The 22,765-nt window shown below is 42.5% G+C and overlaps 1 protein-coding gene across 10 annotated transcripts in view; it reads right to left on the bottom strand.

The window, feature by feature from the left end:
- The window catches only part of USP6NL (USP6 N-terminal like), a 122,452-nt gene that overhangs the window by 64,364 nt on the left and 35,323 nt on the right, over window positions 1-22,765 (bottom strand). For 8 of the 10 annotated variants that reach the window (XM_027639649.1, XM_027639646.1, XM_027639650.1 and 5 more), the window contains 2 exons: window positions 4,270-4,343; window positions 1,800-1,882 (listed from right to left, as the gene is read on the bottom strand). In XM_027639649.1, coding sequence (XP_027495450.1) covers window positions 1,800-1,882; window positions 4,270-4,343 — 157 coding nt within the window. Of the gene's footprint in view, window positions 1-1,799; window positions 1,883-4,269; window positions 4,344-11,878; window positions 12,052-22,765 lie in introns of those variants that run through there. The other 2 variants (XM_027639643.1, XM_027639645.1) reach the window with 2 other exon arrangements.

Genomic DNA, 22,765 nt, shown 5'->3' with positions numbered 1-22,765 from the left:
TGTCTCTTCAGGGCAAGATAGTTGATATGGTTATCCTGAGTGTATTTCTTCTACTATGAAAGATTTTATTTCCCAGGAAAATAAAAACATCATTTGCAATGGATTTGTCTTATAGAATCATAAAGCAGCCCCTCATAAACCTGAGCACTCTCAGGTGAAATCTGCCTTGTAACAAGACATGGATGAGCTACAAATAGACACAATTAGTGAAGAGATTATCTGCATACACTGTGAGCCTGGGCAGTCCTCATGTATCATAAATCTCTCAGTTTTCATCCCTTGAAGTTGACTATATTGACAATTCATTCTGCATTGTGAGGAAAGACCTTCCTAGGGAGGAGGTCTGGGCTAATGACTGAGGTCCATCCCCCTGGCACACCCCAGGAATGACTGCAGTGGGATCTGAGGGTGCTCACAGCAGCTCGGAGTTACAGTGACAGAGCTCAGAGCCTGGAGCACATTGATGTGCCCAACTGCACCCCAAACATGCCAAGGCACTGGAGCTGTGGAACAGCAACATTCCTGAAAACTGACTGCAGCAGCAACTGGAGAGGACTGGAGGAACAATACTCCATGCCTAACACACAATAATACTAAGTACAGGAAAAGTTCAGGAGTTCAGAAGGACACCAAAGTCTGTGGTGAACTCGGAAGCAGTTCCCATTGCTTCTGCACAAGGAATAACTGTGACATCCTTTCTCCATTAAAAATGCTCCAACTGCAGCTACAACACCAGGCACGTGGTGCTGCAGCTGTAGTTTACCCACACAAGGACATCCTTGTGTAAAACACAACTGTTTGGAAGCCATACCCCAAATTAACTCACTCCAGTGAGGCAAAAGCAGTCTGCAGGTGAAGATGACTTTTTAACTGACAGCTTATAAAAACAATGACATGGCAAAAGAGAAGGAAGACAAGGAAAAAATCCCCCCAAAAACCAAAGCATACACACATCCCTCCCCAACACTATAAATTACATAGTTATTAATAAGTTTTCCTCTTATCACTGATTTTTCTGGATTTTAACTGAATTTCACGTGTTCAGACATAAATGCCAAACAACAAGAACACCAGAGTCCTGATATTATCAAAAGCAGCAACTCTGCTTGTGTTCAGTCTCTACAAACTGAATATTTACATCTGCCAAGCACAAAAATCTTAATACCATTTAATACTCTAATCCTTTGTTTGCCAAAAGACAGAGCGTGTGTTACAAAGGAGGTACCTAGAGGGGAACTCGATCTGGATTCTGGCATTTTCTGATCTGACTTTAAGATTCAACATTAGGTACCAAATCAGCAGAGATTTCACTAAGGTTATTAAATATATGAAGTCAAATGATATTTATCTTTGAGGGACTGGGATACACATTTGCTCATACATGACCATTAAGTAACCTTAATGTGCTGGGGAGCTTTTTAAAAATCAACACTTTAACAAAATTTTTGTAAATCCTTCCAAGAACTTCAAGGTTGTTTATATCCAACTAAGTTATTCACAACTGCAATTCAGCTTGAAATATCTCTTTTGCAGACTGTCAACTTTCATCCCCCCTAAAAAAAAAAATTTAAAACATTTCCCTCCCTATGCTGGATCAAGTTACAGAAATAAATAAACATAGAAACTGAACTGAAAAGCACAGTGAAAGGTGACCCAGCAGTAACACTTAGACAGTATTTTCCAGAAGATCTATTAAAAGGCATAATATTACTTTCACCAAATAGACAATACAATAAAAAGCATAAATAGTAATAGTAGCAAACTCTTAATCTTGTTTTCTTTACAAAGTTGCTACTTACTGTAGAAACCCAAATCTATCTGTGACTTTGTACAGACGGTAGTCGGCATCTTCCCAAGGTTCAATCTGTGCCCCCTCACGTCCCTAAAGGAAAAAATAAAAAGCCAAATGATGTTTTAGGACACAATAAACTAAGACACATAAGACAGGATTCAGCCACTCAAAGCATAACCTTTGGGCCATGCTGGTAGTAGGTCAGAGAAGGGGGAGGAGAACACTAGTCCTAAACTGGCCAGCACACCTCTGCAGCACACCTCTCCCAGCCCCTGTGAACAGGATTTTCATCACAGGAAGTCTCTTTTTGTCACAGAATACATTTCAATCACTGATTTCAACCACAGACTTGTAGTGAGCCCACACCTGTTGTTAAACTCCACAACAGTCCATCAAGGTCCCCACAAAGTGCCTCCTACTCATTTCATTTCCAAAGTCCATCTTTCCTGAACAACCGCCTGCAACAGCACATCCTGCAGAAATCCTGAGCTGATGTCCACAGACAGAATGCAGCACTGAGTTTTCCTCTCAATGAAGTGCTCATTCATGTCCCTCTCTCCCACTCCAATTGCCAATCTACTTAAGGCTGGCAGAAATTTAAATATATTTCAGCTGTATCTGCTTCTGGTGTGGGCTCTGCACAGGTTATTGGGTATGAAGAGAGGCCACCCCTCAGAACACAGAGTGTATTGGGTCTGCATGGCCAGGCTGTGGTATCAGGGGGCTACAGGGGTGGCTTTTGTGAGGAGGCTTTGGAAGCTTCCCCCATGTCCAACAGAGTCCATGCCAGCCTGGCTCTGGGACAGATCTGCCACTGGTCAAGGCTGAACCCATCAGCAACAGGGGTTGTGTCTCTGGGACAACAGAGTTAAGAAGGGGGGAAAAAAACTGCACAACAGAAATTGCAGCTGGAGAGAGGAGTGAGAACCTGTGAGAGGAACAGCCCTGCAGACACCCAGGTCAGTCAAGGAGGGCGAGGAGTTGCTCCAGGCACCGGAGCAGAGATTCCCTGCAGCCCATGGTACAGAGCACAGTGAGGAAGGACGTCCCCCTGCAGTCCCAAGAGGAGCAGAGACCCACCTGCAGCCCGTGGAGGAGCCCACACCTGAACAGGTGGATGCCTGAAGGAGGCTGCAACCCATGGGAAGCCCATGCCAGAGCAGGATCTCAGCAGGAACTGTGCCCCCACAGAGAGAGGAGCCCACAGGGAGCAGGTTTGCTGGCAGTACTTGTCACCCTGCAGGGGACCCCCACTGGAGCAGCCTGTTCCTGGAAAACTGCACCCTGTGGAAGCACCCCACACCAGAGCAGCTCATGGAGAACTGCAGCCCGTGGGAAGGACCCACACTGGAGAAGTTCATGGAGAAGGGCAGCCTGTGGGAGGGACCCCAGGCTAGAGAAAGGGAAGAGTGTGAGGAGTCCAATCCCCATGGAGGAAGGAGCCACAGAAACATGTGATTAACTGACCAGGGCCCCCATTCCCTGTCCTCCTGCACTGCTGGGGTGGAGGAGGCAGAGAAAACTGGGAGTGAAGTTAAGCCCAGGAAGAAGGGAGGGGTGGGGAAAAAATGTTTTAAGTCTTCACTTTTATTCTCTTATTATCCTGCTCTGATTTGATTAGTAATAAACTAAACCCATTTCCTCAAGCCAGGTCTGCTGGTGAGGGATCTCTCCCTGCCCTCATCTCAATCCAGAAGCCTTTCCTTGTATTTTCTCTCCCCTGCCCAGGTGAGGAGCAGTGCCAGAGCAGCTTGGTGGGTACCTGGTCTCAGCCAGGGTCAACCTGCCACACATGAGCACATCTTTCCTTATTTAAACAGCCACAGCCACTCACCTGCACACCGTGCAAACCACCAGTGAGTCTGGCATGTAGAATGTTTCATGAACTCCACAAACAAGTTTTTTGCTTGCTCTATTGCTCAGTACCCCAACAACACTTGCGAAGTCATCAAGTGTTACCAAAGTACCTGGACACAGCGTAGGCATTCTCTAGGTACACTCTGTGCCAGGCTTTTACTTGAAAACTGGTTCAAGAAATAACAGGATATGATCAGGGCACTTCAACTCCCCACAAGAACCTGACAAACAATTCAGCTCACTCATCTTTTACTTTGTCTGTAATGATTTACATGTTTCTATTATCATAACCAAAAATTAAAGAAATAAAAAGTGTCTTTCTAATCTCAGCAGCCTCAAACACCCCACTTTCATTACTTCTAATACAATACACCCCCTTAAATAGCCCCAAAGCAACTTGCCATGCACCTAAAAAATTAGCTGATTGAGTCATTATCCAGAATATCCCTCGTGGAGGGAGAATTTAATTCACCCAGAGGCCAGTGTATCATGAAACCATCAGATTAGTACTAGAGTATTTTAAACAACAGCTGGCTGGAGCAATGATTCATTTTTTAAAACAGACATATTACTAAGATTAATTATAAAATGTCTTTAAAATTATTAACAAGTTCACTTACTCTGTCATACTTGGCAACTATCTCTGCTCGTTCTTGGGCAAGTTTGATAGCAGCATCCTGCTCAGCATCTGCACCTGTAGAGAATTAAAATAACACTGTTCAGATTTGCTCCATTGTGAACAAAGAACTGCAGCTAAATACTTGGAAAAATCAACTTCAGGGAGACAATTTGGATGGAGAAATGCCAAAGCTATTGTATCAAAGCAAAATATGACCTCGGTGCACATCTTGAATATTGTTCAGAGTAAAATACAGTTATTGGATGGCATCTTAATTGCCAAGTTTAGAATGATGCTGATTTTCCACCAATAAATACAGTAAAATAATGATTCTTCACAATCCACTAACTGAAAGACTGAAGAAAATAGGAAAAGCTACTAGTTGCCAATTCCACAAACATTCTCATAGTCAAAGAAAGCCAAAATGTACACTACTGGCTTAGAACAAAGGTGTGAGCCATTTACATGATTTGTAGAGAGGTATTGGAATACTGAGGAAACACTGCATGGCTTCATCTGAGAGAATGCCTCAGACTTATTTCTCAGAAATCAGGGAAGGATGTTGTCATATTGTCAGAAGTGCAACTTGGGCGACCCAGAGCTGGAATAAGGATATGACAACAGGAAGGTTGACAGGCAAGAACAAAATGATGTGTGGGGAAGCACCAGGACACTGCAGATGCAGCATTTACTACATCAGTGGAGTAAAAGTTTTGCTTATTCCTGTTCCTTTGGCAGGAACCATCTCTAGAACGTGGACAGGAACATAAAGAGGACACCAAATAAAGGAAGAATTGCTGCTTTGAATATCCAGCAACAGAACATGCTTTGATATCCCAAGTGTGATTATGTCAAACCAAGGAGGCAAATCAGCTTTAATTAATAAGTTTGTGAAAGATTCAAGAGTTTCTATTGTTAAAAAGCAATGAACTTTAAATTTGATTTGATTATTAAAAAGCAATGAACTTTCAATAAAGCAAAGCTTTAAAAATAAGCTTGAAATATTTTTCAAGCACACCCTGTTATAAAAATAACTCCACACGAGTGTTTTCTTCACTATCTAGTTCATGGCAGCATAATGAACTTCAGGAATTGTACATATCAACCATCTGGGCCATGAAATAGAATAACAGACTGGATATTACAGTTTTCTATCACATGACATTAACACAACTATTTGTTCAAACCCAGTGTTTCTTTAATAAACTTTACCTACATATTTCTCAACATTTAGACAAGAAGTTGTGCCAAGGTGCCTTCTAAGCCATCTGTTAGAGATGTAGCATGGTCTCTGCTTGTTTCCACTTGAAGTTTCTCCGGGGGAACGCAGAGAGAACCTCAGTGTGACCCACCACAGACACAAACACCACCATTCAGGGAACAGCAATGCCTGTCCTAAGCTCCCCCTGAGGGAAACCCTGACTGCATCTTTAGAGTTTTCCTTTATGACCCCCAGGAGTTACACTTCATTACCCCCCAATTCTGGCCCCCTTCTGCTTATCATCACCATTTGCCAATCCTATTACTCCCATTTATTACTGAGGATGTCAGTGCTCTGACATTTTTTTCCAGTGTGCACCAAAACCAGCACACACGTATTTACACAATTATTTGAGGGAGAAAAAAAAAAATTCATAATTCCATCTGCTGTATCTGGAAGCTTCACATCTTTGAGCCACAAAACTGATAAATAATTTCCTCCTTGTAAGACAAGAGGTGAGTGGAATCATTTCATATTGCTCAGACTTTGGTGTGCCCAAACAGAGCACTGTTCTTCCTGCTCCTTCAGGTGCTGGATGCACCTTTATTCCTAAGCTTAAAGAGGAGCATAAGACACAAAGCAGTTTGGTTTCAGGTTGGATTTACAGCCACTGCAGGACTACATCACCCCACCTGTCTATGTGAGCTCTGACCAAGACACAGCTCCTGCACACCAACCACAGCCCTCCAGAGTCCCTCCCCAGCCCTGTGTCCCCCCAAGGGCACACACTGAACTCCACATCACCCCACACACACAATTAGAACTATCTGATTCTTATCCTTTACTAGTTGACATAGTGTGTCTACTGAACTGACAACATCCACTAAAGCTACAAAATCAACACTGAAAAAAAGCAGTAGACGAACCCTAGTACTGTTTACAAAGTGAGAAGGTAAAGGGACCATAGCTAAAATTAAATTGTGTTTTATTTTCTAAGACAGATCTGTGCTTACAGCAAGTCTTTATAGAAGACCAACTATGGGTTTTTAAGAAGTAAACTTTAAACCTGCTTAGAAAGCTGATATTCCTTCAGAGAATTCAAGTGCTGAGCAACCCACCACTTCTCCAGTGGAAAGATGTGGGGGAAAAGCTTCCTTGTTTAAAGTACACCTGCTGCTGAGCTTCCAGACATGGGGGAAAAAATCCTATCACTGATTTCAAAGTAAGAGAGAGATTAGATTAGATTTGAGAAAGAGTATGGCTGAATAATAAATAGACAATATTTATTATAGTAGTTGGTACATTCAAGGACTATGTAGCCGATACTTCAACAGAATTTAAAAATAGGTTATAACTTTATCTTAAAATGTACCCAAAAGGACATGCACAGCTCTTCAACACCACAGACGGAATAAGTGGCATAATTTGTAACAAAGTTTAAAGCTTTGCTTAAAAGAATGCAAAATGTTATCTGCACCAGGAACCAAGTTCCCGCTTTATGCTGAAAACATGGCCGAGCCTTCCCTTCCCTTCTTCTGCAGAAGGAATGTGTGAATCAAAGCTTGGCACGTTCTGTGTCTCACAACAATTCAATTACATTTAGTGTGGAAATTATCATATTCATTGCCTTTAGAGTAATCCTCTTTGCTTTCTGCCAGAATCATCTTAACCTTCCAGCTGCACTGAGATAGTTTGATGTTTTGTTAATCCATCCATACCAAAAACCCAGAAAACAGCTTGTGATGGGCACAAGAGGTTATATTTTGGGAGATAAGCATTAAACATGATTTTTCTCTTAAGAGGAAATATTTAAATATCTCCAAGTTAGAAATTACACAATGATTCCTGATAAAGTAAAAGCTAAATATGGGAACAAGGAAAATTCTTTGCGAAACACCTTCCTAGGCACAAAAATACATCACTACAAAATTGAAGACAAATAACTGGTATTCTGAAGTCTTATCAGTTTTATTCAGTGTTAGCTCAGTGAAAACAGTGACACAAGTGTGATTAAATTTTCTAATTAAAAGTTAGCAGGACAGATGATGAACAGCACATTACACAGGAAACAATGCAATCTCAGATGAGGCTGGCATCAATATACAGCAAATTAACTAGTCCAGAGAACTGACTTGAACTAAAAACTGAGGAAATATATTATCAATAAGCAGATGATAAAATCTGCCAATGATGGCAAGCTAAACAGAACATTTAAGTCCCCCCACAACCCAGTCAGGCTAACAAGGCACAAGCAGCGTGGTTAAAACCCTGCCCAGCAGCACTCACAGAATGAGAGAATGGAAGGGACCTCAAGGATCCTCTGGTGCAAGCTGGCAAAAACAGTCTAGATAAGATGGCCCAGCACCCTGTTCAGCTGAAACTTAAAAGGTGTCCCACTTCCTTGGGGAGATTATTCCAGTGGCTGGCTGTTCTCATTGTGAACATTTTTCCACATGTCCTAAATCTCCTCAGGCGTAATTTGTACCATCCCCCCTCATAATTTGTACCATCATCCCCCTCATCTTTTCCATGTGACTCCTTGTAAAAAGGGAGGTGGCACCCATCAAGCTCTTGGAAAGGTTAATCCTAGAAAGAAAGGCCAGGAACAAAATTTTCTGACCTGTTTGCCTGATGCCTGTAACACTCCCCATCAGAGAGTATCTGCCCCTCATCGCTCTGACACGCTGACCTGTTTGCTGTATTTACAAAATCTACACACCAAATGTGTGCACAATTACAAAATGTGCAAGTTCTGAACAGCAACATGCAAAGGAACTGAAGCATCACTAGAAACAGAAAATCAAACAGAAAACTCCAACCTGCAATGACATGAAAAAGGACCAACATCCCAGCCAGACCCTGCTGCTCTGCTCCACTTGGAAATCAGACTGTTTGACTTGTCAGTGCTGCTGAGATGACTGATAAACTGCCAGACCCAAACTTCCAAAGGCATCCTGAAGGATGGGACTAGAAGTGGGTTTATTTTGCAGCTCCCTGCCTTGAAACTGCTCCCAAGGCAGGCCTGCTGAATTAGCCACCTGTGGATGCCACAGCCCTCCCAAGTGGAAGCCCCCCCAGCATCAGTACCAGCTTTCTGATCAGTCTCTCGTGCCCTCACCAATTACCAAAGAATTGAAAAGGAACAGAGTGGTGATGGGATGGACGTGGCACAGGCAAAAATTAACCCAGTCCTACACAAGAACAATCCCTGTTAGGCTCCAGTATTTTCTGAGAGGAAATGAGTGACCTGGAGACACCAGCTTTGTTTCATAAGAACAAATTTACAGATGAATGCTGGGTGTTATCCTGTTATTCACTATTAGATGGTCTCTCTGTGCATCACAACCTCATTTAAAATAAACCCCCACATTTTTAAAGCTGAACTTTTTTTAAAATTTCAATAACACTGTCCAGCTCAGTCAATTGATACAAAAATTGAAAAAACATAACACTAAATTAAAATAAATTCCTAAAACTGACTATTCATAAACAGGTTTCTTACACAAACTGGAAAACCAACTGAAAACTCTCAGTTCCTACCGAGAAGCTGCAATTTTAAGTGTCTTGCAGCTTGTGAGGAATACTGGGGACAACACCTTACTTTTCCAGAATTCCATATTCTTCCAGTGCTACAGGAAGAAAGGCAAATGCAGTAAAATTTAAGTGAGGAACTAATAATGTTAATGGACACAATGTAAACAAAAAAATACATAACTTTATGCTCTATAATGAATGCAAGACTAAGTGGAATGGACCAACTGCCATAAGTGAAATATTCAACAGCCAAACAACAGATCCAAGTAAAAAGAAAACACTAGTAAAGAAAAAATAAGGTTGTGACCTATAAATACATGCAAAAATTAAATTCTGAGTAGTAGTAAACCTTCTCAAGGATAGAGATTTTTGCAAGAAGCAGAGTTACAGTCTGGCAGATCTGATGGAACTGGGGGAAAAAAAAAAAGAAAAAAAGAAACAATCCTGTCTTACTCTTGCCTTTGAGCCATCTTCTCCCTCCTGTTCCACTGGGAGGAATGTATGTAGGCATCTACAGACACCAGGGAACCTTGATCCAAGGTCCCCCCATAATGCACCTAAAATACATTTTTTTTTAAAGTGGGGTAGGGAAGAAGATAAAAAAAAAAAAAAGTAAAAAATAAGTTTAGGAATAATGTATTTTTGTATTCATTTAAATCACCAAGAAGAACACAGGATTTTTCCTGTAGTCCCTGCAGTAGCTCAGTTTTCCAAAATAAAGAGTGGGGAGATGGCAGCACTATCCCTTGTGTTTCCAGCAGTCAAGGAGGAGCTGAACAGCCTGTGACAGTCTGGCAGCAGCTCGGCTGCTCCTGGTCAGGGGTGACTCATAAAGAGCCCAGAGTTACACCTGGGCTTCATCACAGCCTGACAGGACTGAGCTGCTGCCCAGGGAGGAAGGGCCAGAGACAGAAAAACATTGGTCCTTCCCACAAGGAGAAAAGCTGCTCTCTACAAGGTTTACTGAGTACTTTTAGTTTGAGCTCTCCCTAATCCTGTTCAGCTACAGAACTGCAAACCAGGCAGGCACACCTTTTTTCCAAGTGGTCCCCACGTGCAATGCACCAAGCACACACACCTCTAGTTGCTGCAAAAGTAGTTGTACAACTTACAGGAATGGTCTTTGGGGTTACTCAAACCCACTGGTGATATGGTCTCTGAAACAGCCTAAAAAATGGCTTGACAGCACCTCACCTGGAAAAGGTAACAACAGCCAAGAACCAACTCCCTCATCAAGGGACAAATCCCTAGCACAAAACAAGTACCACCGAGAGCCTCAGAGTTCCCTACAGGTACTGAAGGAGCAGCAGCTACAAGTGCTTGCGCATCAGTAGCAGCAGAAGTTGCCTCTTACAGATGTACCACAAATTTAAGAAGAATCACAGATTTGTTTAGGCTGGAAAAGACTTCTAAGATCATTGAGTCCAACCACCAACCCAGCACTGCCAAGCCCACCACTGAACCGTGTCCTCAAGTGTCACATCTACACAACTTTAAATACCTTCAGGGATGGTGACTCCACCACTGTGACTCCACCACTGCCCTGGGCAGCTGTGCCAGGGCTTGACCATCCTTTCTATGAAGAAATTTTTTCCTCATATCCAATTTAAACCTGCCCTGATGCAACTTGAGGTCATTTCCCCTTGTCCTGTCACCTGTTACCCGGGAGCAGAGCCCAACCCTCACATGGCTTCAACTTCCTTCCAGGGCATTGTAGAGAGTCAGAAGGTCCCCTGAGCCTCCTCCAGGCTCAGCCCCCCCCCAGCTCCCTCAGCTGCTCCTCATCAGATTTATGCTCCAGTCCCTTGCCCAGCTCCACTGCCCTTCTCCAGACCAGATCCAGCATCTCAATGGTTTTGTTGGAGTGAGGGGCACAAAACTGAACACAGGATTTGAGGTGTGGTGTCCCCAGGCCCAAGTACAGGGAGATGGTCCCTGCCCTGGTCCTGCTGGCCACACCACTGCTGGTACAAGCCAGGATGCCACTGGCCTTCTTGCCCCCCTGGGCACACACCAGCTCACGTTCAGCTGCTGGGGACCAGCACCCACAGAAATAATGCCTCTTTCCATGCTGCTGAGGCCCAATATATTAACAGCATCCCCCACAACCTTATCCCAAATTCTGAAAAGAGACTTCTCCCTTTTTTGTTCTCTGACCTACCATACTGTCTCTTCAACAGCAGAGCACTCAGAAAAGCCCAAAAGACTTGAAACATGCTAATTTGTTTTCCATTACTTTACCCCAATTCTTGCTTGTTCGCACATTACACATTCCAGTGCACAAAGAGCTGCACTGGCACAAATTCCTGTCTGCAGGCACTACCACCAGCTGCTCCACATCTACACATTCAAAGCACACATCAGAGCAACAAACAAAGTCTCTGGTCATATCAGAAAGTCCCTTAAATACTCAGGCTGTTTATTTACTTTCCAGTCCATTCCCATAAACAACGAAGGAAAAGCCATGACGTACACTAGGCAGTATTTTGTTGTGGGTACATGATGTTCGAAAGGAAAAATCTTGGTAAATACCTGCACATCAACACTAAACCCGCTCTGAACAAAAGGGATTAAGCATAATTTATTACATTTTCTTTTTCTTCTCATGCAGAGGGAACTTTTAATACAGAGAAGGAGTTTTAACATAAAGGGAACTAGTTAGTTAGAAAAGCAATCCCTTTTATGTAGCAACACCTCCTCAGAAATACGTATTTCCAGAAGTTAACTGAGTTACATTTCTTCCACAATTAAACATTGTTATCTTAGTAGTATTAAGTACTTAAAACTCAGTTATTACTAATTCGAAATAAGAGAGAAGTAAAACAAGCACAATATACAGAATTAAAGACCAGCACACAAAATAAAAACACTTTACCAGTCTTTAGATTGTCATTTTCTTCCCAGTCCTTGTAGAGCTCTGTTTTAGTCTTCATGAAGTAAACCTGTTTGTTTCTAGACCATATTCTAAATCAGTTTATCAAAAATGACCAGGGGAAAGTTCTCCTCCTCCGCCCGCAGCACTTGCTCCACACAACTGAGCCACTTGACACGTGCTCCCTTTTCCAGACACGGCCCCTCTCCAGCTCCACGAGCTGCAGCTCCTCAAACAAAGCTGCCATTTGTTGATGGAAGTGTCAGGCAGGCACCACGCTGGTGTTCCCCACCCCAGCCCACAGCCCCGCATTCCAGCTCATAATAAACAAAGGGATTTGAACAAACAGCCTCAGAGGCCGCGGCTCCTGTGACACTCTCGGCTAAGAATTCTTACTGGTATTTACCCAGCGCTGCAGGAACAGCATCTCACTGAAAGGACTTACCAGAAATGGGGCTTGAAGTACCCTATTTCTGGCTTATTACTTAAGAAACTATGAAATGGAGTAACTAAAATAGTTTCAATTTCTGTAACTGTTTGGCATTCCCTGAGGGCAGAATGGAGATTTTACATATTTTCTGCTCTAAACTCCTTCGTTGTTCAGGATACCTTGGGGACCTGAAACACCTGGTGTGGCAGAATTTGACAAGAACATTTTTGTTGATAAAAGAATAAAAATTCAAGATGTTACACTGGTAGAATTCATCTGCATCCTGAAAACCTGGAAAACAGATCTCCATGCCAAATATTCCAGGACACACACACACACACGAAGCCATTCTCCTGCACAGATTTTGGCCCTCACACATCTCTGCCACAAACAGTTGGTGTTTGCTGCCTGCAGCCAGGAGCCAATTCCATTGCTCTGCCTGAGGAAGTCAGGGCACACACGCTACCAGATCCACAGTAGAAGACTTGGGTGGGCTTCCAGCTGCTCAGGAAGCCAACTGAGAGATGATCAGTGGGACTGGCACAGTAACCCTGGGATGCTACGGGGTCTCCATCCTTGGAGATGTTCATAAGCCACCTGGACATGATCCTGGGAAAACAGCTCTGTGAGAAGTGGGATGGCACCAGATGACCTCCAGAGGTGCCTTCCAACCTCAACCATTCTGTGGTTTTCTTGTGCTCCGAGAAGTGTTAAAATGCCAGGAACACAAGACAGATCTGATCGAGTGTGGCAAACTATTCTTTTTCCCCCAGAGACTGAAAAAAACCCTAAGTTCCTTCAATTGTTTTAACCTTCCTCCCCATATCGCCTGGCTGAGCACCGAGCCTGGAAATGAGCAGCAGCTCCTTTGTCTTTACCACTGATTGCTGCTCATGGATCCCACCCAAACCCAGGTGTCAGTAGTTTAGTCTCTGGTGTCAGTGTGAGTTCAGACTAAGCCAGTGCCATATCCAACACCAGGCACATTTCCCTCAAAAGCAGTGTTTAACTGCTGACATCCCTATGCCCACAGCAGCAATCCTCTTGCTATACCGAAATAATCTTCCACTTTACTCACGGCAGAACTACTCAACTGGTTTTATAAAACCAGCTACTTTCTGGTTTTTTACCTGAGAGGGTATTTGTGGTGAGGATGAAAAGAACTCTCACTCAATGAACACAAGCACTTGTTCCAGGTTAACTCTCTCACAGATACACCTTCACCACTTGAAAACAACCTGCTTTTTAACGTCACTGGTGCTCTTCTACCACACGTTCCACCAGGCAGCAATAAGCCATATTACAGATATAGATCTATAGATATACACACACACACACTCTGTAGTTATACTAGAGCTGTATATACTGACACTTCTTTGACATCTCTTAAGTTTAGCATGTCTATTTTTGTGGGTGTTTTCAAGTAGACTTAACACAGAGGAAAGATTTTGGCTTAACTGAATTTTTTTCTCTCTTCCAAAGGAAAAAAAAAAAGGCAAAGCTATTTGGAAAATCAATATATTGCATTATGCTCTGCACCAAAAAACCCCATTCCAACAGCAAAATATGTGCACCCTCCCCCCATTCATCAGCATTTCTTCAGAGGAGACCCTATTGTAGTTTTACAGCATGAGTAATGGGTGAAAGAAAGGAAAGTAAAGATTTAACTTTTCTGAAGATGACTGCACTCTCCTCCTAGTGAAAAAATCAAGTTTCACTATGGCAGAATACCTGCAGTTTTGCAACATCCCCTTTGAGATGCTGCACAGTCACCAGTGGAAAATGGTCACTTTGGAAATCAGAATTAACTGCTACTGAAAACTCCCTCAAAGCAATTTTAAAGTGATCCCCAAAGGACTGAAAGCAAGAGCAGGGAAAGCAAGGCAGCCCTGCTAAGCAATATTCCACAGAAGAAACCTGTGTCGAAACAAGAAATGAGAATTTAGTAGTCTATACATTGCAGAGAATTTAAATCAACTACCCAAAATATCTCACTTTAAAGCAGCAATTAAGAAAGGACTTAGAGGAATTCTACCAATATTAATCAGTTACTGCAACATGTCTATCACTATTTTTAGTAACAGAGCCTTACTGATACATAGTAGTTAATACAGCACTGAAAGAAAAAAACGCAGAATAAACCAGCAAAAACACAGAAAGAGAACCTAATCTAATAGAATACTTGTCTGTTTACTTAGTCCTAATTTGCAATTTGTTTTTCTGTGTGTTTCACATGACTAAATACACCTGAAAATTGAATCACCTCCATCAGCTCTGCCTACAACTCACCAGCTGGAAGCTGCAGTTGGAATGCTCACGTCATCACCTCACTACTGAGCCTTATGAATGTCACCACACGGGTTACAACAAAGTGGAGTGACAAGATCTGGCAGTGTTCTACTGTAGTTCCATTTCACAAAGTGTTGTGTGTGCAGTCATGAGCCAGAAGATAATTAATTTGCTGAAGGTTAACATAATCAGTTGCAAAGCCAGAAGAAACCATAATTGCCAAATTGCAACAAGCTACGCTGAAAAGAGTAAGCCCAATTCTGAACCATGCTGCTTTCTTGAAAGAAAAGGAGGAAAAAAAAAAAAACCAATACACAACCCACCCTCCTGCCCATGACTCTGTCAACACAACCCCAAAAAAACATTTATGGCAGCTCTTCTTAGACTTCAGTGTAAAAACTTGGGCTGGGTATACTTGTCAGTATGTTAAGACCGGTCTGACTTGTGCAACAACTACCTAATGTCTTATGTCTAAGCCTAAGTCACCCTTTGTTCTCCTCTTCCCAAGGGTGCAGTTGGCATCTGGCCTTTTCATCAGTTCCCTCCTGGTTTTCCTCACTGCTCTCAAAGAGCAGTGTTATGGCCCCAGTGAAGTGGTCCCTCACCTACACATTTCATCTGTCAGGAGATGCAAATATTCTGCTGATCTCAGTAATTCGAGCCCTCGGAACAGTTCCAGTGGTGATGGGAGCAGATCCCACTGTTCCAGGAGACACAGCCAGCACTGTTCCTGCAACACCTTAGAACCCAGCAGCCATGGAGAGACAAAGATCCAACCTCCATGGAAAAACACAGGAGGTTTTCTGCTACATGGAAATTATTTCATGGTCTTCCACCAAAGATTAAATTTCCTGGAACTCCTACTGTGGCTAGAACTGATCCTGCTGTAACATATAATCTGCTTCATCTACAGCCCATGAGTATTACTCCCACACTCCCCTGAAATCCATGACCTTTCCCAGCACTAGTCCCAGCCCTTATAATTAATGTCTTAATAAAATATGCTGCAAATCAGCTGCTGCATTATATGGTAAGATCAGACACTTAACCTCATCAGAAGCAGTACTGACAGATAAAAAGCAGGAAGATTACAGGAATTTTACCCTCAACCTAATATAAGTCGAGTCATTCTTTCATACCAGTGTTTTTTCAGGTACTGGTTATGATTTTATAAGCAAATTCAGCTGAAAATGCCATTTTTTTTTGATCCCTTGTACTTTAAAAGTATATTATGTCTGCAGTTCCCAGAGGCTTTTGAAGGCTAAAATATCCCTTCTGCACACTGAGGCTGCTCATACTTCTTTTAACTGTGACAGGCTACTAAACATACAAGCAAAACCATCTTTCAGCAAGATTGAACACAACCATTCCCTGCAATATATTTCCTCTTCGTTTTCCCAATGCCATACATCAGGATGACGTACAAAAATCACTTTTTTTACCAGCAACATAAATCAAAAGAACATTAAAAATATTCTCTGAAATTTTGACATTATTTTCAAACATAATTTCAGATTTCCTGTTTTGAACATTTTCATTAGTGGTACAATGTGAATGTTTTCACAGCACTGCAATTTGCAGTATCAATTTAAAGAGTAAAATGATTCTAATATTTTAGATCCTGACACAATGCAGAACATTTCATAGCAAGAGCTATGCTTCCCACATTAACAGACTCATATTTAAGTAGTCAGTTGCCACACTGCACTAATTATGTTGTCTCCTGATTATTCATTTTTATCTCAGCATTAGTCAAAATTATTGAACCAAACAATGATTATATTTTAAAATTCAGTATTAATGATGTGAAGCCTTAAAGTGTCACCAAAACAATGCTCATACAGACTCTGGAAGAAACTTTTAAAACGGGGTCTTCGTTTTTGAGGAAGTTGTTTTATTTCTTCTGTAGGGCCAGAGAAATTACAGAAGTTCCCCAGTTGACAAAATTTCATCTATATTGGTATCATTTTACTGGCTAAAACAGAGGTTTGCTCCTCTCCACAGCCAATCTTTGAATACACTGCCATACCCACAGTCCGGCTCATCATTTAATTACACAGCCGATTTAACTGATTACAGCAGGAAGAAAAGGAGGGTTTGTTTTTGTAATAGACGCCATCCTGCCAGTTAATAAGACTAAAGAGCTCCGAGCCAGCTCAGAAAAACACCAGCACTGAGCCGAGGTGGCAGGAGCAGAACTTGAAGAGCATCGCGGGGAAGGAGCAGCGGCTCCCCCCGACCCGACCCGCTCCCCCCGCGAGGACCTGAGGGGAGCCCGGCCTGAGGGGAGCCCGGCCTGAGGCTGAGCCCGGCCTGAGGCTGAGCCCGGCCTGAGGCTGAGCCCGAGCCCGGCCTGAGGCTGAGCCCGAGCCCGACCTGAGGTGAGCCCGGCCTGAGGCTGAGCCCGGCCTGAGGCTGAGCCCACGCTGCTGCCCAAAGCTTGCCGGGCCTTCCGTGAGACGGCAAAGGAAGCGTTTGCAAACAAGCAGCGGATGAGCAGGCACTGACAGCACCAGCCTTCACTCACCAGCTGCACATGCACTGTACCAGCCTCTGAAATTTCTGCCTTCTCCTGGAAGAGACAGCACACAGTGCACAGGAACTGCTCCTTCCCCCAAAAAACCAGCCTGAGCCCCTGTCCACACTTGAACCTGAGTGTCCCTGCTCTGCCTCTCTGGGCACAGCCTCGGCATGGGAGGATTTATTTCCATAAGCTCGGTTTCACCTCAACACACACACACACAACAGGAAAATAAAATCTTAAATATTGCTAAAATTCTGGCAGGATGAAAAAGCATTTCTTGCTTTATTCCAGCAAAAGCATGTCACTGGAGTTACTCCGGGCTGCTGGACAGGCTCTTGGGATCCATTCCAGAGAGGGTCAGTCTCAGGCATCCCTCCATCTACCATGGGATACACTGACACAGAGGAGCTGTGAGGCCCTTCTCTATTCAACTTTAACCATAATCTTAACATATTTAAAGTGTTTCCACAAAAATAAAAGTACTGAATTACACACTACAGCTCTGCTCACCGTAGCTGAACAGCTTTCTTCAATGGCTGTCTCTGAGCTATTCATCCTTGAGCAGATAAACATTTTAACTGCAGTAATACCCTAAGTACAAATAGGATCCTCTGAGCGAATCCTATGGAAAGTCTGAATGGCACCAAGAAGCTCCCATGACACTAAACCTTCTCTTGGTGACTAGGATAAGTTTCACTAAGTCCACAGAAAGACATCAAGGCAAATTTAGACACCTGCCTGCTTGTAATATCAGTCATGGCTACACAGCATGGGGCTGCTCTAAAAAAACCTGAGTCATCAGCTCCTTCTAATATCTGTCACTTAATTAAAAATTAAAATGGCATTTGGGACAGGGGAAAAATACTGAAATCCCCTCTGAACATTGAAATCATCCTAAGTGTCATCCATGCACTAGATCCATGTTTTTCATGTAAAAGACAACAAGAGGAAGGGTAAACAAGTTTGTTGAACGGCAGCAGAAACTGGGGAAGTTTCTTCATCCTTGCTACCAGAAAAGGAAGTTGGTGATAGACAAGAAGGTTCTGTTGTTTTCAGTTGCACTGACTGAGGGCTGGTAAACAAACCAAAGTAAACAGCCACAGCATTTCCCATGTGAAGCAGGAATTAGGGCCTCCAAGGCTGTCTGGGTCCCAGCCTGAAGCCAAGGGAAATGGCTGTAGTAAATCCCAAAGCCATACCCACCAAATCCCAATCCAGCTACATTCACACTGGTAATTGGCAATACCAGTACTAATTTGTTTGCCTCCATCTAATTTGCATCAGCTAAAACCTTTATCAATATAAAACAACTTCAGAGTTTGGTTAAAATAATCCAAAGGAAAAAAAGATCAATCCCTCAAACTTTGTGGTAGTTTATCCACAGAACATTGGACCAGTAACACAAACCTTCTGCCTAAGTTATATTATCACCACCTTTATTTCAATCAGTTTTTGCTAAACATTACATCAAATTAGTTTTTAGATTTAATTCATCCTCACACCTCAGGACAGTCTGGCATTTAAGCACAGATAATGTGAGATACCAGTACCACTGAGGTCAGGCACAAAGCTGTAGTAATACAGAACCACAAAACAAAAATGAAAAGCTGTTTGTCTGAACAGTTGATTTTAAAAGATAACACAGGTTGATCAGAACAGAATGTTCCAAAGAGGTCATAAGTCTCCTTCAAGTATGAGATCACAGTGAGAGGCACCATTTGGCTCATTCTGAAAATGTTTTACAAATATCTGGCAGTCACTTAAGACAACAATTATTAATTTATTCTGCTGCTGCATGGAAACAATTACTTTAGTAATCAGTCCATTAACAGACCTATCACTAACACTTCCCTTTGACTGGTTGAGAGGAGGATAAACGCTGAGGTACCTCAGTAGCACAAACCCACCGTCACGTTTTCAATGCTACTCCTCTCAAAATCAGTACTTTTATTTAAGTACTGATGCAAAATGAAGAGCTACAAACACACATTGCAAACACCTTAACAAGTTTTCTGTTGCAAGACAAACACGAGGTTAATTTTAGTCTAAGCCTGGTGCACAGGCACCAAGCAAAAAATCCATTTATTTCTTAATGCTGAAGTCAATAATGCACTAAACCCACTAATGAAGATCCACTTTGTAACCAGTACAGTCTGTTTAAAAAAATAAAAAAAAAAAAAAGCAAACCACCCATAACCCAGAAAAATCTGACCATTTATCAGACTCTCATATCTCAACAGAAATGGTTAAAAAGCAATTCTGAACTCAGTACACAGAAAATGTCTACTTCATCTAATGCAAACACTATAATACTTTGGCAACACCTATTCCAAGTTACAAGTGTTAGCTCTAGGATAATACACAAATAAACCCTTTTACACATTTCAGTCCATCCTAATAACCTATTTCATTCAAAACAGATCCCTGTCAAACTCTGCAAATTTCATATCCCTTACAGAATCACAGGACGAGTCAAGCCTTGGTTGAGCCTGTGGAGCTGCATCTGGCAGGGAGCATCCTGGATCCTGGGAGAAGCAGACTCACTGCAGAACCCCCCTCAAGGGCAGGCAGGAGCTGCACCCTCCATGAGGGAGCGGGAACAGCAACGTCTGTGCTCGGTGAGGCCCCAGCTGAGACAGACCCCGATCCTCCCAGTGTGCACTGGGACTGCAGACAGGCAGTTTGGGGATTCAGCACTTTGGGGAGGGTTCAAGTTCCCATTTGTGCAGCCTGGACAGACCAGGAGTGACAGGGCTCACTGGTTCCAGGCATCAACCAAACATCAGAACTCGACTCTTCACAAGAGAACAGCTTTGAGCCCTGAGTACCACCAGCAGCTGCACATACAGGTCAAAGCTCTTGGTCTGCCTAAACTGCTTTTAAAACCTTCTTTTGACCTAGTAGCCACAGTGTCAGACAGGAAACCTTCCCACCGGGTACAACACTCACTCTGAAATTCATCGACTTCACGTGAAAGTTCAGCGAATTCAAACCTGAAATTTTCGTCAGTGAAGATAAACCCAAAATGACTTGCAAGGGAAAAACATCTTGGTTATGAATTGTGGTTCCCTCTTACCACCAAAGACATTCCTTCAGTATACACTGAAATCCCAACTGTGCATTTCTGATGTTACTACAAACAAAGCCAAAGCATCTCCTTGAAACAGGGAAGTGTAATGCAGTAAAACTAAGGCACCATCTCTGCTAAGGTATTCCCAGGAGGTCTGGCAATAGCATAGGAAATGAAGAGGATGAACATCATAAAATTTCCTTCAGTTACAGCACTTTGGAAGGATTAGGAGTTATTACTCCAGGGGCTTCAAACTTGATGAAAAGCCTTTCATCAACTCTTCCCTCTTCAGCAGTACAGTTGTCATCTGCCAACGCAGAAGTCTAAATGTGAGGGGAAAATACCAAATATTTCTCCTGTCTGAGTTTTCTGAAACCAGTTAATTTAACAACAAACAACTTGTTATGACAGCAAGTTTTTGAGAGAATTCATAAACAACTCAGACTCCCTTAAGGCTGGGAGAAGAAGCACAGATAATTTTCAACTTAAATTTATTTTACCATAATCCACACTAAACATAACAGCTCTTGGGGTGTGTTAGTCATCAGTGCAAACTCCACTGTACTTAGTCTAGAAATCCTGCTCACTGTTTTCCTCCTTCCCTACCTCACTTTCTTCCCTGGTGTGTGAAAATCCAGGGGTGTAATCATTGAACACTGTAAAATTACTCACACATACTCTTTATTTGCCAACACCCACTGTTTGGGAAGAGCACGAAACCTAAAAATTGACAACAGGAACAAACAGCTCACACCATTGTGATAACGGGTGCTATAAACACGTAGGAAAAGAAAAGCTACAGAGAGTACTTTGTACCTGAGGCACAACAGGCTGTTCAATCCCAGGGTAACATTCAGGCCACCTCAGAGTCATTACTGACAGGATTCTCTGAGCAGTGAGTCAGCTGCAGGCCCCGGGGAAGTTCCCCCTCCATTAAAACACTCTCACAAGCAGCCATTACTCTTCAGGTGCTGTTGAGCCCGGGTGGTGTTTGACTGAATCACCTCTAACACAAAGGCCCTTTTTTCAGATAAACACACGGGATTTTAAGTGAAAGCACAAGACAAATACATGGATTTGCGACTCAGCTGATCAGGCTTTACTAAATCAAAAATCTTTAGTGGGAACGCAATGAAGGGCTGCTGCTGTTTGATGGTGCAGATCTGTTCGGGTGCTGTGGACGCAGGTGGGGCTGGAACACTCAGTCAGAAGTTCAGATCCAGCCCAGGCTGTGGCTCAGACACTGCAACCTTTACCCTGACCCTCAGCACCCTGACAGGGCAGCGACCAGGATCATTGTTCTCTGGTAACATAACACCTCCTGACACTGGAAAAGCAGAGGAGAGAGGATTTACAAGTCAGACATAATGAGAGGACAAATGCAAACAATATGAGAAGAGGATACAGAAGGGGGGGGGGGGGGGGGTGTGATGTTTTATTTAAGGAATGATATTTTAAGAGCATGATGTAAAAAACTCCTAGAATATAATAAAGCTGTCAAGTTAAAGCATGCAGGGGTTATCATCAGTTAGGGGTAAGGGACTTCAAGCCAACAGAGAGGGATTTTAAAACTATCTTCCGTCATAGGTATTTTAATGCACAAAACCACAAGTAAGAAACCCAAATATTAAATTAAATAATTTAAAATTATTATTGAGCTGCTCTAAGTTTTTACTACCTTGTTGTAAAACTAATTCCATCAGGTTTGAGTACCAATTTTCTCACTGCCTTGTACCCATACATGAAATCAGCACTACTTTCTATCCCTCTGGATAGACAGACAATGCTGAAATGTAAAAATAAAAAAGTCAAAAGCCTAAGAGAAAAGTCACAAAGGCAAAACAGGAATGCAAAACAACTGCACATGCTTGGAAAGATGAAAAAGAAATAGAAGCAATTGGATAAGAATAGACTATGCCACAAGTTAGTGGGAAGGGGTCCAGTGAACTATAACTTTCCAAATAACTCAAAAAACAACCACCATAAGCAAAGAGAAAAGCACAGTTATTCCCCAAAGCCCACACAACTGAGACTTGTGAGAAAACTTATCAGCACGAAAGGAACACATATAAGGTGACCTTAAATTAGCTTCATTTTAAAAACATGATAGCTGCCTTTTGGGTAGCTGCAGGTTAATCCCTAAGGATTCCATACAGACAGGGAACTGTCACATTTATAACCTACTGCCATGGCCTGACTGCCAGATACAACTGTGTGGCCACTTCAGGGCAAACAAGGCAAATTTCTTATTCTTAGACCTCAGAAGTAACTATTTCTCAGTGAAACTGGAGTGTCATTACTACCCCAACACCAGGCAGTTCCCTGAGATATCATTTATATGTCAGAATTTCAAGTTTGAGCTTCTAAGTTCATATAAATGGAATCCCCAACAGGTCCCTTTCATGTGGGACTGCAGGAATTAGACCAAATTTTAATTAAAGGACTGCTCGTGTTTGTCTCAGAATGAAGAAGTTTGTTTCCCAGTTTTGTTTCCCAGGTTGGGACACAAATTCATCTGCAGGTTTTTTTAATTGTGGAGGAAAAAAAATCATTCAAAATAGTAAAAGAAATGAAACA

This window comes from Corapipo altera, unplaced genomic scaffold (assembly GCF_003945725.1).
Source record: "Corapipo altera isolate COAL_440 unplaced genomic scaffold, ASM394572v1 1b, whole genome shotgun sequence".
NCBI lineage: Eukaryota > Metazoa > Chordata > Aves > Passeriformes > Pipridae > Corapipo > Corapipo altera.
This window is presented reverse-complemented; position numbering and strand designations above follow the sequence as displayed.